We start from the raw sequence: 15,732 nt of genomic DNA, 5'->3' as shown, positions 1-15,732 counted from the left end.
CTAATCTTAAACTTGTATCAAACAAATAGCAGTGTTATGGATTTGTTTGTGTAATTATAGTCATTGGAGAGTTTCATTCATCCGTTCACTAAAAAACTTTATTTTGAGTATCTTTTTTCTTTAATTGTCAAATTTCAGCAGAAATAATTCAGAAAAATATTTGAAATTTGGTTCTATTTTGTCAATTGGTTTTTTGTCATGTGTTTGAAAAGAAATAAAAGATCAGTTGATCAAATTAAGCAGAAAAGGTTATTGAGTTTGTTCTACAAATATTGCAGGTTATTAAAACATATACTGTCAATAAGGATTATTTACTCGGCAAATTTGGTAAAGATCTATTATTTTATTGTTTCGGAAACAAAATAGTATTTAAGTTGATGTGTCTAAATAGTTACATCTTCGAATCTTTTCCCGTTGCAATTCTGCAAAACTGCAATTCATTAAATAACTGCAAAAAGGACACAAGTTACATGACCGAATCTTAAAAGACGAGACAGACGTGACATTTTCTGATAGATCTAAACCACACAAATATGATTTAAATGTTTTCTGATGCAATTGAAGTCGATGAAAAATAATTCTAAATTATTTGTTTTATAATTATATGGAATGACACATTTTTGAATAATGGGTTATCTTGTAATACTAAGTCAGGCCTTGTTGAGAACGGCATTTGTGTAAGAAATTGATGGTTAATTATTTTAATCCGTTACATTTTAACATAGGTACGTTTGCATCACAGGACAATATTATTCGAAGTGTTCTCAGAGACCATGCATGTGTACATGGAGTCATGCATACCAATCGAAAGACAAAATAATGCATTCTTTTCTGCGCTATGTTTTTGTAACAGACTCTTGAATATAATGAAAAAACGATAAAAACATACCTTTATCGGAGTGATTCCTGTCAAATATGCCCTCTGCGTTTGCATTTGTGGTCACGTCCCAAAGTTTGTTCATCATCCGTGCATAATTGAAACAGACAAAAGCGGCTTCATAAAACTAAAATGACTTTTAGAACAAACATACAAGGAATAGTCTGAATGACGTTATACTATTTCAGTACAAACGATTATCAGCGAAAAAGCAACAGTGAAATTATTTTAACGCCAACCTTAAAGGGAAAATAACAAATTTAAGAACTAATTTTAAAATCAGTTGTAGTTACTTCCCTTTAAAATTGAAAACCTCACTTTTAAAATGATTAGCAATGCCAACCATTATAATTTGTTTAAAACAATGCTTGTGTTAAAAGGCCCAGTGACACTTAAAACTAAATGATACGAGTTAACAAAGTGTGTATTTAACTATGATAAAGTCTCAGATAATGTCTGATTAAATCCCGATATCCACAGGATGCGTTTTAAACAGAAATGTTTGGAAACAAAATTTTCACAAAGAACTTGAGAAATACGGAACATTTTTCGAATGAAATTTCATGTAAAGAAAATTAAGCTCGTGTTTCCAAAATAAATACGATTAAAGCATTTTCGCATAAAACGTATCAATGTTGTATAGTGAAAACTCACCATTTGAATCTGCCAGTATTGTCTTATTACCTCATTCTTCTTCAGTTGAATACAGTTTAGCATTCAACTGAAATATTTTATGAAAATAACAGTATCATTGAATAAAATTATTTAAGCAAGTATTTCAATTAATATTGGATATCATTAAATTAAATATAAAACTACATATAGTTTTTATCATTAAGTACTGATTCAACCCAGGAAACCTGTATTCCGTGTATTGGTGGTCTACACCGAGCACGTTAAAAAACAAAGAGGTCTCTTCGCAAAGGGCTAGGTTATCGCACCCGGATCTTGTATCACGCTCTGTTTTTCAAGTCTTCCAATGTCTGGATTTGATTGCTGGCACTTCTATCTGGTGTCATTTATTGCATTCAAACACAATTATGAGAATCAATGCAAATGACACTAATATTTAAACTGTCACAAACGTGATGACGCCACGGAGGGTTGAAGCTATAATGCGCCAATTGGTGCGAGCAGACCTTTGCAAACTGACATAAGCAAACACAAATTTGTATAAAGGAAGTCACGTGGTATGCAACCATAAACAATATATTTAGAAAATGCTTTTGTTTTGTTGAATATCGTAATTGCGTTAAATTTCCTGGTGTTTAAAAATGTCAAAAAGGTTAAATGAGGCCATTTGGATATACATACAAAAAATATTCACTTCACTAAAAGATACTATCACTAAAAATAAGAATATGAAATATATATATATAGGAAATGACTTACTGTTTCTATGGGAAAAGGTTATACTATTTTCCAAACTTTTTCCAACATTATAAATTTGTTATTATTTTATCTATTAAGATTTCAACAACGACGTCGACGCGTGCGCCTCCATCTTCAGCGAATCAAATTGATCTCTGACAGTGAGAGGGAGCAAACTTGGAAACCGTTTTATCCACTGTTAATCCACATTTGTTTTGTTTACGTGTTAAAACATTCAAATAGTGCATTTAGGAAATAATGACCAATGAAATCTGTTCATAATCATTCATGTTCCGTTTAATAAACATGTTTTATACATTTATTATTTGGAACATAAATGCATCAATAAAATGGATGTTAATTAACAAACAATTATATTTTTTGAACCGAAAGAAGAGCAATAATTAACTAGGACCATAATTTCCAGATCACTATTTACAAAGGTGAGAGACATATGATCACAATCTATACAGGTGGGAGAATAAGGACCTTATTTGTTACACATTTCAAACACATATGTCACAGGTCCTTTGACATTTTTGATGTACAACATACATCATAATCATATTTTTAACGTATGGGCAATTATATCAATTGAAAACTGTATAAGTCTTGAAATTGTTTGAAAATAACTCATTTTTATAGAGTCATTGTACACATATGTGATCAAAAATATATTAAATATTAATTATTTTATGCTGTTGTTATTGTTGACAATGATGTTGTTGTTTTGTCTAAAAGTTATTGCTGCCGTAGGCTTTGTAATGATAGTTTTAAAACATAGTATTGCTATTTTCTCCCTTTTTTGTAGTTGCAGTACGGTTACTTGAAGTGGTAGCATATAAAATAATGTTTCTTCTCGGTTTTAGTTTTTGGCGTGTGCTTGGTATGGCCTGCTCAATTGCTTTGTTTTGTTATCATACAAGCGGTATTTCTATGTTTATGAAATACGCGATGTTGTGAGAATGGTTGTATTAATGCATCGTACCGCAGTGGTGGTAGTTGTCGGCATTGTTGTTGGTGCTGAAAGATAGTGTGGCCGTTGTTATACACGATTTATTTTCCTTTCTTCAATACTTATAAATATATAATGTTTTGTCATTATAATGGACAATTATGTGAATGTGATGATAGGGTTGCGGTACCTACGCATAACCCCTCTAAAACTAACTCATGAAACCCCTTAACCTATTACGTGTATATTATTTTCAAACAATATTCACCTCACAAACTACGATTTTACCAAAATCTCCAAGAACCACTGTATTGTAATTGGTTACTTCTAATATAGCTCAGTTACATCATCAGCAGCATCGTCATCGTCGTCATCATAATCATCATCATCATCATCATCATCATCATCATCATAACAACAATCACAGTGAAAAGTATAATTCTCTTGGTTAACCCATCTTTGGCCAACCACATACATCACAGTTACAGATTTCGAGGAATATGATTTAGGAAACTTATGGTCTTACAGTGCGCACAGTATGGCGACTTTTATGTTTTAGAGTTATAAATCACCAGTTTGTTATAAGTTTAACATCACATTCGAGGTCATTCAATACGATATTCATTTCACCTCGTAAATATCAAAGTAACTCATGAAACCTTGAGTCGTGAAAAATAAAGTTCTATAGAGGAATTAATTATTTTAAGACCTTTATAACAAACGCAAACACAAGTGCTTATTGTTTTCGTTTATTCACCGATTGAGTTCAGAAAAAAGGTAGATATAGAGTCTGTTAGTTTTTGCTGGTGTTCGGAACGTCTTGGACAATTCTGTTAAACGTCAGTAAACGCACGAAATGACTTCGTTTTCACCAAGTATCGGAAGGGAAGTTACTAAAGTGTATATCCTTTAAACATTATATTCACGAGAATAACCTTTGGAAAAGATATCACTTAATTTGAAATGTCATTTTTTAAGTTTTACCATGTCTTTCTAGAAATATGCAAAAATAGATGCAATGATCTCCTGACATCGAGCAATATAACCCCGCTCCGGAATTGGTTCATATATCTTCATAGATATCCAATTACCTGTACGTTTTACACATGTGACGTCCTATATCTATGGTTAAAGTAATCATATGTATTGATATTCAATAAATATAACCAATATCTTGGCTGGGGCATACTATTCAGGGACGGAAAGACATAAGTTTGACATATGCCTAACTTAAGTGGCATACCAACGAAACAATATTGAAAGATAGTATTTATTCAAGCGTATTTTAATAAACGAATACAGACATTCACGTATAATAGAGATTTACATCAATTAAGTCCTTTACATGATACACACATTTGAGACCTTATTAGCGAAAATGTCCGGTGGAGGCAGTCACGTTATCACGAAAAATGAGATTTAATTAATGAATAAGTATATGAACGTAATGAAACTAGACTTGTTTCTGATGTGTATAATTAAGCGAGTTTTCGAACTCATTTAAGAATAGCCACAATTGTCTGCTTCTAAGGAACACCACTTTTTGCAAGTAGCAAATTTTACTTAACAAACCAAAATGTTTTAGTTTATATCAAGGATATTTTAACACTGATAAATTATTGTTGTAAAATATGAAAGTTCTTTCAAATTCAGACACTTCGAAGCATAGCTTTGAATAATAACTATACAAGTACGCTCTTAGCCATTATTTGTAACAACGGTCACAGGTGTCCCGGTACTTGAGGGGTCCTAAGTGGGAACACTTGTATTTCCCGCTTTGCAAACACGTTGCCACTTTAATATACGTATATTGTGAAAAATGCAATTTGATGACAACGACAAATTAAGAGTACGGTTTGGCGAAGAAACATTCTTTACGCTTTAGCTGTATTCACCGCTGTTTGAGAATATAATACAAATGTACATCAACTTGACATTTTCATAAAAGCAATCGAGTGTGAAATAATTATATAAAAGCACATTTACAAATGGTGCTTAATTATCGATACATATAGATATAATCGTATAAAAAAACAATGGTTGCCATATAAATATCACATTTCTCCATAGCTCGTGGACCTCAGGTGAAATTTGAATATGTTTCATTTTGTAGAATGTATTCTTTGATTACTTCATGTACAAACTGAAACTGGTCCTGAAAAAATGTACCATTTTTAATATTTGACTTTATTGCTTTAAGTATATCACACTGGCTTTTTATACCTACATGTATGATCTTTTTAATTCCTGTGTTTTATTCAAGGGAAACTTCAAAAGCACAGCTTGAAACAAATATAAATGTTCAATTAATGGCATCAATTATTTAACACAGTGCAATGATTGATGTTTATATATACGTACCAGAGAAGGAACAATCTGCTCCCTGTAGTTCCTCATTTCGTTAATGACCTGGGTAATAGCAACGTCTTGTTCAATCCTCATCCTCTCCAAGACTGCTGATACAACACAGTACAAGCCACTTCTGTCTGCTCCGTTCCTGAGGGTGTTACAAAGTAAGAATAAATCATCTATACAATGTTAGTATATATCTTGTCTATACTGTTTTATCTCCAAGACTGCTGACGCAACATTAAAATATCCGCTTCTATCATCTTCGTTCGTGATGTTAAAAAATAAGAACAAGATTGTATGTATCTCTAAAAACGCTTACACGACTTCTTTTAAACCGCATTTCCAACAGTACTTCTTTGGAAATTGCATCGTTGCTCTCCTGCTTTCATACTGAAAACCACCAGGAACAGACGCGACGCTATCATAACATGTTAAATAAAACGTAGGATTAAAAAAACTTCAACATGTTATTAGCATAATGTTTACTGATTTATCATTGGATCCGATAATTTCCCTGTAAACAATACTCGATAAAAGGTGGTACTTGTCAAAAACCTTAGTAATCGAAAACAACTTTCAACGCTTTTAAAATACATATTTCAACAGGAAGTTGTCAATGTCACTTGTGACATAACTAATCGGTTAAAATATTTACGTTTTCTGATAAACCGCGATAAAAACGTCCTGCTTATAGCAACACAAACATGTTCATAACAAAAACAAATAGCTTTGGGATATCCTTATAGATAATGAGTTTCAACTTGTTGGATGTTAGACTTAAGAGTAAAAAAGCGCTTTCACTTACATGCAATGCACGAGAACAGGGTTGTTTCCTGATTGGTGTTGCCAATACTGCACTGCATCGAAGAGGTTTATAATATCTTTAGGAGAAGATGGCAACGCTGAATCATCAGGCCATCCTTCAAATTGTATAAGCTGAAGTTTCCGTGTCTGAAATAAGTAATTATTTTCCTTATTGTATTCGTGTTTGTTTTTCTTCATCACCATCTCCTTTCTTTCCTCCACTTTATTCGTTATCTCTTTAGTTAAGATATTTGTATTTTATTGGATATTTAAGTTGTATAAATAATGCTGTTTCCGGTGCTGATGTCGAAGCCGATGATGATGATGATGAGGAGGAGGAGGAGGAGGAGGAGGTTTACATAAAAAAGCAAATAATCATTTAAAAACAAATCACCTTTCCAAACCGATTCAAGTCAAGCGTTATCTTTCTTAATCCTCCTTCACATTCCTCGCCTGTCTTGCCAATCGTCATGTTCTGAATTAACGTGTGGTCCTCATTTTCAGGCCAGTATATTTCGTCTTCCTACATTCGACAGTAAATAATTGAAATCGAATTAAGTTAGGGGTGTGTACGTAAAATGTTAACAATCTCAATTGTTAACACTGCGATCTTGCTTTAGATTAACTCAAATCAAAAGGCATCAATACACTTTTCGTAAGGTAAGTCAGATATGTTTGTAAGTCACATCTACATCTTCAATCATAATGCGTGTGTACAGTGGTACTGGATAAATGAATATTGTTTGGCTTACGCCGATTGACTTCAACTTCATTTCACTCATGTTGTTCATCATGACGATGGTATGGACATCGTGTTCAACCACCATCCTCATGAAGTCGTTTTTAGTCACTTTGAGAGGTGTCTTGGTGATGATGAACGCCCCCTTCTTCTTGTTATTCTGAAATACATAGCTTTATTAGCTTTACTTTTAACAACGTCTGATAAAATCTTCTCATTGAATGTGAAATATAAAAGCATGTATAAGAAAATCGTAATTTAACATCCGTTTATATTTGTTTCAAACAATACAAATGTTGAAAAAGCACGAATTCAAGGAACAAGATTTTCTATTAACTCACAAAACGCATCAAAACACTTGTGTTTGAGTGTACGCATGTCTTCAACCAACAAAGCGAAAGCATTATGTGATCAGATAACATTTCTTTCTTTTTTGTTAAAAGCAATGCAGCGTACTGGTAAGAATACAGCGTTGATGTAATCAGGTTCAGACCTCTTTCCAGAGGGAGTCAGATACGGCATGTGGTCCGCTACTATAAAACAATTAATTTTAAGTAAAACGTGAATAAGCTTTTGAATTAAGAAATTAAGGTGTAACACATTTCATATATGTGTTCAGTAAAGTAAGCAGAACACATCACATATGTACATAATTACCTGGGAGAATGTTTGTATACCGATTCTTGTTCCTGTTCCTCACTTCTTTTGCACTCACGTATTTACATTCATCAGCCACGGGAAACATTTTCTCCATCCTCTGTTAAAGTGCAATGCAATATAAAGCTGTACTATTATCAATGCTTTAGTAAAGTAAACAAGAAAGAAAACATTAGTAGGTAAGTATTACATTTCATAATATTTATCTTATACTTACGAATATCCGTAGAACAAATTGACATGTTTTACTCACAGAGAACTTAACATCAATCTTCCGTCTCCTATGGTCATTATCGAAGGCCATAAGTTCTTTATAAGATGCCAGAAACTGCGACGCAGATAGAGCCGATGTAGATTGCATCAATGTCTCCAGTGTCATGTGCAGAAATATATACTGATCCTTAACGAAATTATATTGCGAATTTAAATTGTTAGTTTCGAATATACGAAAACAAAATTAAGATATTCTAAGAAACATCACATTTGGTATGTCTAAAAGGCGTTTTTGATATTGTCGTGTTCTTAGAAACAACAAAAACAGGGGTGTTCCCTTTCGTAGTTCAATGAAAATATAGCGTATGTATATGTAAAGTATAATCCTTCAAGCGCATGTGAAATATAACAGTTTTCTTCTATATAAACCATTTACGTAATCAAGACCGTTTTTTATGTCAACAATCGTAACCCTTAATCAGGCCTCTATGATTTAGTTAAATTAAGAAGCAAGCCAATGAAAATATTCAGGTTTGTCTTCTTAGATTAAGATCACTCGTAGATTCTACATTTTCAGTGTGGCTTCTCTGCTCTATGCAACATTCTTAAAGTATGTTATATTCACACCGGTGTTTGAATCATGTCGACTCTCTGTCTTCTCAGTGTATTAACACATCCCACAGGATCAACATATCCCATCGATAAGGCTTGCTCTGTCAGAACATTCAGAGCAATGAATGTCCCCGTCCTCCCCACACCAGTACTAAACAATATCAAAACACAGTATTGTTCTATTTTTTTATGCTGAAAAGTGGTGTCAAGTATACGCTTGTTTTGAACCTTTATAGCTCTAGTACTTCAATATTTATAGGATATGATAGTGCGCTTTTCTGACGTCCTGTATCACGTTGAGCTCGATGATGTTATACGTATTCGTTTAGACTGCACACCTATCGAGACGGATGCATGTTTATACAACAAACAATACGTGATACAGGTTTTAAGGAAAGTGTTCTCCATCAATCTTGATTTTTTTATCATATGCCTTCTTCGATATTCCATATCTTATTGCAATGTTTATAATGTTTAACGTAGACATACCATTTAGCGTCTGCATGGCATTTCACGAAATTTGCACCCCTGAAATGACGTCATTAGTGATTCACAGTCAGTATTTGTTTTTCCAATATAGGCAAAATAAGACGGCTTTATTGTTTCTTAATAAGTTTTGATTCAAATTCAATACATAAGCAGCATCCAACATAAGGTACTACCATGAATCAGCGACTAATCTATATAAGACATGATTCAGTAACGTTGTATTCTACTGTTAAAACGTTCTGGTGTTAAATGGCTGCAAATTCAGATATGATTTAATACTGTTTATATATCAGGTCTTTATTGTGTTTAAATGACAAAACGAAATAAGAAAAGAAAATGTATATGATGTTCTTCTAAAGGGGAATGATGTTGTTCATTTGGAACAAACGGGCTCGCTACTCGTCAACTCATTAACATATACAATGGTAGTAAAGCTTTCCAAACTAGACTGATGATTTATATTGTAGGCATATATTGTATCATCATATTGTATCATCTATTATTACTTATGCTATACTATTAGGTCCATTAACATCTAACACAACGTTTAAATACAGCCATACCCACCTGCAATGAACAATAACGGGTCCATTCTCTTTCACAGCAGTGGTTTCCACTTTATGTCGAAAATGAACAAGCGACGAAGCATACTTAGGGACACGTTTATCCGGCCAGGCAGTAAAATGAATATGGACTAGCTGTCTTTTTTTCTCTCCTGCCTATTGAGTGATTCCATATGCATAAATTCAGCAGTTAATAAACATTTTAACACTTTACAAACTTGTATCATCATAGTGTGGTTGCCTTGTTTATTTGTGGAAATCTATATGTTGCAGAACTTCTTTTACCGAACAGTTCTTCTTCGTACAATTGCAAACAAAAAATATAATTATAAAAATATGACTGCAATATATCTCAAAATATTCACTATTAAGAAGGATTACTATCTTACTGAAATGATTTTTATGCACTTCATCTAAAACAAATCATAGTTAGATCTTCATTATCGACACAGTGTTTCAATTTGCATATTCAATTATGAATAACCCCGAGAAGTGATTGAAATATGTGTGGTATTCGAAAAGTACCTGTCCGTTAATTTTATGATAAGCTTGATCTGTAGGTGCCCTTTTCAATTATTATGACTTATTGTAAACAAACATGCTCGTATATCTGAGTTTACAATTTGCCAGGTAAAGAATGTCTACCGACCTTTTCATCCTCCAAAAGATTAGTCAACATAACCACCTTGCCAACTCTTAGTTGCCAAACCATTCTCCAGAAATCTACCAGTATATCTTTCGTAGGCCCTTGAAATTTGGATACAATTCTATTGTGGGTAATTAATGTACATACCAATATTGTTAAATTCTAACATGCTGTCGTTTGATTTCTTTGTGATTTGCCAAATTATACACGGATATATATTTTCTACTACAGTGTATGTTTTGATAGTAATAATGTAAAGAAAAAAATGTTATTGCTAGTTTGTTATTATTCCATTTCGTTATTTCCATAGTTATGACAACGTTTAATTACCTTGAGATGCAATATACGCTCTCATTTGATAATATCCCTGCAAACAGAACACAGCTATTTCTAAAATAGTGCATATAACATGAAGTACTCATTCTAATGTTATTTTTTTCTGGGCAAGATATAACAGTGTTGATGCGCCAACAACTCAATATTTCAGAAGCCCCAGACTACGTATCCGTGCTTTAGGAAAGGCAAAATAAAAATTTGAAGATCTAAGGACAAATCTTAACTATTAACTTTGAACAATTTTACGTCTCTTGCTTTGTTTGCCTGGCAAAACTCTACTTACCTAAACTATCAATTTGAAAGCTCTATCTACTAAAACAGTAGACCATATTGCTGCTCTGGACCGGGTATGTGTTGACCAAATGAGCGTTATATATGTATTTGGTTTGGTAAAGTACTTTTCTGATAAATACAAACCATTAATAATTAAATACCGTTTTGCGATTTCATAAGAAAACTCCACTAATTTACTTATCCATTTTGTTGCATTCAAACACTCCGTAAAAATGTATTTGGAAAACTATGAATCTTAACAACCAAACAATGATAATACTTTGAAATCGATCAGCCGGTCAGTGAAATAAGTCATATATTCAAGCATTTGTTTTTGACCCACATACAAGCGAATTCTTGGAAAGCACCCTTAACCATAATGCTAAATGTGGATGCCTGGTAAACTGCTCGCTGATAATTTGAATGTAAGATACATGACTAGAACAACAGTATACGTAATGCCATTGTAGTTAATATATTTTGTTCTTTATTTGAACTGAAATCGGACGTGGAATTCAAACTTCACATGTTTGTGTATCGGATACTTTTATCACATGAAAGAACTTGTTATGTTTAATTCCTGTCATTGGAATGCTTAATACAATGATTACAGACAAAACATTTGGCTATAAACATAGTATTTTTTTCAAGTAGATTAAATAAATTTAAATTGTTAAGATTATATCCCGATATGTTGATATCTAACACATTTAATGCATTAAAGCAAGAACATTGGACTGCAATATAAATTTGGTTCGATAATGATTAATATACGTATAACCAAAAGGAAAGTATACTATATTTACGTGTATGTAGTTTGCGTTGATGTAATCGTTAATATGGTTCCCATAATTCTGCAAGACTACTCTTGTTTTATCATCTGTAAAATAAGCAGTAGTCGTGTAAGACAAATAAGCAAAAGTTATTTTTGAGCTCTGATGTAATTAACTAGTTGAAATAATATTTAGAGTTATCATGTCTCTGATAAGGTTTGGTTACTTGGCTTATACATGAGTCTCATTTGTTTTACTTTGGCTTTAATGCGGATAGCTTTGCACGTGATATAAACGAAAAGTTATCAGTGGTGTTCTGACCAAAAGATCACACCGTCATGTACAGAAAACGAACAAGGCAAGTAGCATTAACTTATACAACCATTGTTTAATGTATAAAGTTGATTTTGCCAAACACTGTCCTATACATGACACAGTCCACTGCTAGTGAAGAAGCCAAAGTGCCGCATGGTTTGCAGTGTCCCTTCCTTAAAGACTACAGATATCTGGACTCAATTAATATTGCGTGTACACTAACATAACAATTTTTAAACTTCAAGCGTTCACTTCTGTTGCGCAATACTTACATGGATAAATATTTTTGTATCTGTTTTTTGCTTTTGGTCCGTTTTGAAGTTTCATGGCTACCTGATATTCTTCTGTCAGTCCGTTGGGAAAGGTCTTCAAAATAATTTATCGTTTTTCCAACTTAATAGCTCCACACAGAAATATTGATTCCTTTCCAATGTATGACGATCAATTGTGCAATTATTATTATTATTATTATTATTATTATTATTATTATTATGTTTATTATTATTATTATTATTATTATTATTTATTATAAAAGATCAGGTGGCCAAATACATCTCATCCAAAATAAAATGATACTTATACCTTAAACTGATTTTTCATAGTTTCCTTGGATTCGGGTGAGAACAGTATATCATACAAATCTTCTACTTTTATGGCATTTTCTGGGAGTTTCACACGATCGGCAAAGTTGTAATATGCCTTCTCAAAGCCGGTCTCTTCATCCGGTGTTCCTTCGATGTGATCTGTATTTGTCGCAAACGAATAATCAGTGTTGTCTTAAGTCACAGATGCCAAATATCAACCAAAATAAATCAGTCAATGACTACTACCGCAATTTCAAAAATAATTTTGATAGAAAACAACAACATTTGTCACCTTTTGTTTCAACTACATTTCCAATTTTGTCAATTTCAGAATACAAGTTTAATTCATCCATGGGTGTATACGGTGTATATATGTTTTCTGGGTGTTCCTGTCGTTTCCTTCAAAAGAAGAACTTTCAAATAATAGAATGAATATCATTATCATCGCGATCAAAAACTATTTTTTCGAGATGCCGCCTTGGAACGGCCAACAAAACAGATCATTGGGTCGGGGGACACGTAACCTCACACGTTAAGCAAATTAAAACATGAAATGCCCTCAAGGAGCCAGACTAATTGAATAAAATTAAAGAGTAAGACCAGTCATACAAACTTAAAAATTCACTTCGAGTACTGAACGACCAGGAACAATCATGGCTGACAAGTAAATCTTGCCGGAGCAGCAGTAATAAATCCTCAAAGGTATGATGCAGTCATACAAAAACAACATTCTGATATAGCGCGCCGAAACATATTCTTTGAGCTGTCCAGACTGAAATTAAAACAAGCATAGAATGATTGTACTTATAACAATATGTTTATAGTGGTCCTTATAATAAACATCGATGGTGGAGAAAAATATTTACATGTGTGTGTGCGTGTGTGTTCGCGCGTATGCGAGTGCGTGCGTGCGTGCTTGTGTGCGTGCGTGTGTGTGTGTGTGTGTGTGTGTGTGTGTGCGTGCGTGCGTGCGTGCGTGTGTGCGTGCGTGTGTGCGTGTGTGTGTGTGTGTGTTAAATTTTAGAATTACAATTATTTCCAAAGCAATACATGTCGGTCTAATTATTGAAAATGTGGTTGTTGTGTTTAGTATAATCCAGTTAATAATAACAATGATGTACGACTCACCATAATTACATAATTTAAAAGGTATGCGACAAAATGTTATGATACTTGCTTTCGATGCAGGAAAACCGCAAATAATATAGCACACGCAATAAAAAGCAGAGAGCACACACTAGCCGCGCTAGCAATTGCAACTGTTCGGGTTTCGTAGGTAGACAATTCTGAAATAATAATTAATTCTTTGAAATGGGAGAAGAAAATGTTCGAGGGAGCAACTGTCATGTGACAGCGCGAAGGTGAAGATGCAAACGTTCTTTTCGGGCGCCTTCCACAACCTCCAGAAGGAGAACGCGTTATCATCGAACGCCATTCTGATTATTTTAGTTTTGCATATATTCTAACACCCTTAAATTATTTCAGTCTACTGTAGATACAAAAAATCATAAAATATTCTTACTTTCACAAATCATATCTGCATTCCACGTGTGTGAAGGAAGACATTCGACAAGAATGTTCAATGTTGAGAAATCGTCATCACATTCAATTCGTAAAGTTGTCCCCTGTTCGCACTTATCGTCAGCTATACAGGAATGATTCACCATCCCGTTTGGAATCGTTTTTGGTAAGATGCATATTTTTCCTGAAATAGAAATGTGTCTTAATTTCAATCAAGTTCAAGTCAATCAAGTGTCCCGTCCCCACACGATCAGCCTGTTACATATCACAGCATCGCAACACCCGGTCCGCAGCAGTATGTTCAACCTATGAATATGTCCAACATGAGCAATATGAACGCTTATCAAACCCCGACGGGTGCCTTCTACACACCAGCTACGCTACCCCCGTCCCCCAGTATTGTCAACCACATGACGCGTTTCAGCAACAAATCCTAGACAAACTAAATTCAATGGATAAACGTCTTGTGAGACTTGATGTCATTGAAAAGCAGCTGTCGGATGTTTCATCCAAACTTTCTGGAATGAACCGCCGTGTCGTGTCTCTTGAAACAGCTTCCCACGATGTCAATAAACGATTACTCGAGCTGAAAGCGACACGTGCATTTGAGTCAAGTGTTGACGATATAGCCAAAAAGCAATCTGCCAGTGATAACACCCTAAAGGCCGAACGAGATAAAATAGCTAGACTTGAAAAGGACCTGGCAAAAGTTAAATCGGTACAGGAGGACATTACTGACTTGAAATCCCGATCAATGCGAAACAATTTGTTATTTTTCGATTTTTCTGAGAAAAGTTCACCTGATGATCGGAAAAACGAGGATTGTTCAAAAATTCTTTATAATCATTTCCGGGATGTTCTTAAAATTAAAAATTTCCAGGACTCAATCAAATTCGAGCGGGTACATCGCATTGGAAGATATGAGCCTTCAAAGAAACGCCCGATCGTAGCAATGTTTAATCATTTTCCAGACAAGTTGCTAATCAAGCAGAAATTCTGGGAACATGCCGAGCAACCGACGACTGATGGCCATGGATCCCAGGATGCAAACAGAATCCGGTGTAGTGAGCAGTTTCCGCCAGTCATTTAGGAGCGCCGAAAGCAGCTTATTCCCGCTATGATCAATGCCAAAAAGGACGGCAAGACAGCATACCTGTCGTATGATAAACTATACATTAATAACAAGATCTATACCATAAACACTGTGAACACTTCTGGTTATAACTAGGATTGTGATTGGAAACAGTTAACCTTTCTCGTATGGAATGTCCAGGGTATTCGCTCTAAACTTGATGACCCTGATTTTTTAAACTTTGTATCTGATTTTGATATTCTGTTATTAACTGAATCATGGAGTAGTAAAACATCCAATATTAACATTGAGGGATATGAATATTTCAATTGTCCGCGCCCAATCATTAATAGCAAAGCTAAACGTTCAAGCGGGGGCATTATTGTGTATTTTAAAAAGTGCTACTCAAGCCATATACACTTGATTGAGAATAATGATAAAGGATATATATGGTTTAAGTTAACAAAATGAATTTACTAACTCTTTAAAAGATTCCTATTATTGTGTCTGCTATATACCCCCGCATGATTCCAAAGATTACAGAAATCCAAACTCAATTTTATTTCAGTTTGACTTTTTT

At 33.9% G+C, this 15,732-nt stretch overlaps 1 protein-coding gene across 1 annotated transcript; it reads right to left on the bottom strand.

Moving 5' to 3' along the window:
• Positions 1-1,562: 1,562 nt before the first annotated feature.
• LOC128215380 (receptor-type tyrosine-protein phosphatase alpha-like) lies at positions 1,563-14,226 on the bottom strand. Its single transcript, XM_052922068.1, has 7 exons — positions 14,082-14,226; positions 12,558-12,718; positions 7,112-7,258; positions 6,754-6,882; positions 6,361-6,506; positions 5,565-5,700; positions 1,563-1,598 (listed from the first exon to the last, which is right to left on the bottom strand). Exons 1-7 carry the CDS (start codon positions 14,224-14,226, stop codon positions 1,563-1,565), a joined length of 900 nt encoding a protein of 299 aa, XP_052778028.1.
• Positions 14,227-15,732: the final 1,506 nt, after the last annotated feature.

This window comes from Mya arenaria, chromosome 13, assembly GCF_026914265.1.
Source record: "Mya arenaria isolate MELC-2E11 chromosome 13, ASM2691426v1".
NCBI classification, from domain to species: Eukaryota; Metazoa; Mollusca; class Bivalvia; order Myida; family Myidae; genus Mya; species Mya arenaria.
Note: the sequence above shows the minus strand (reverse complement) of the source record. Positions and strands in the feature narration are given on the sequence as shown.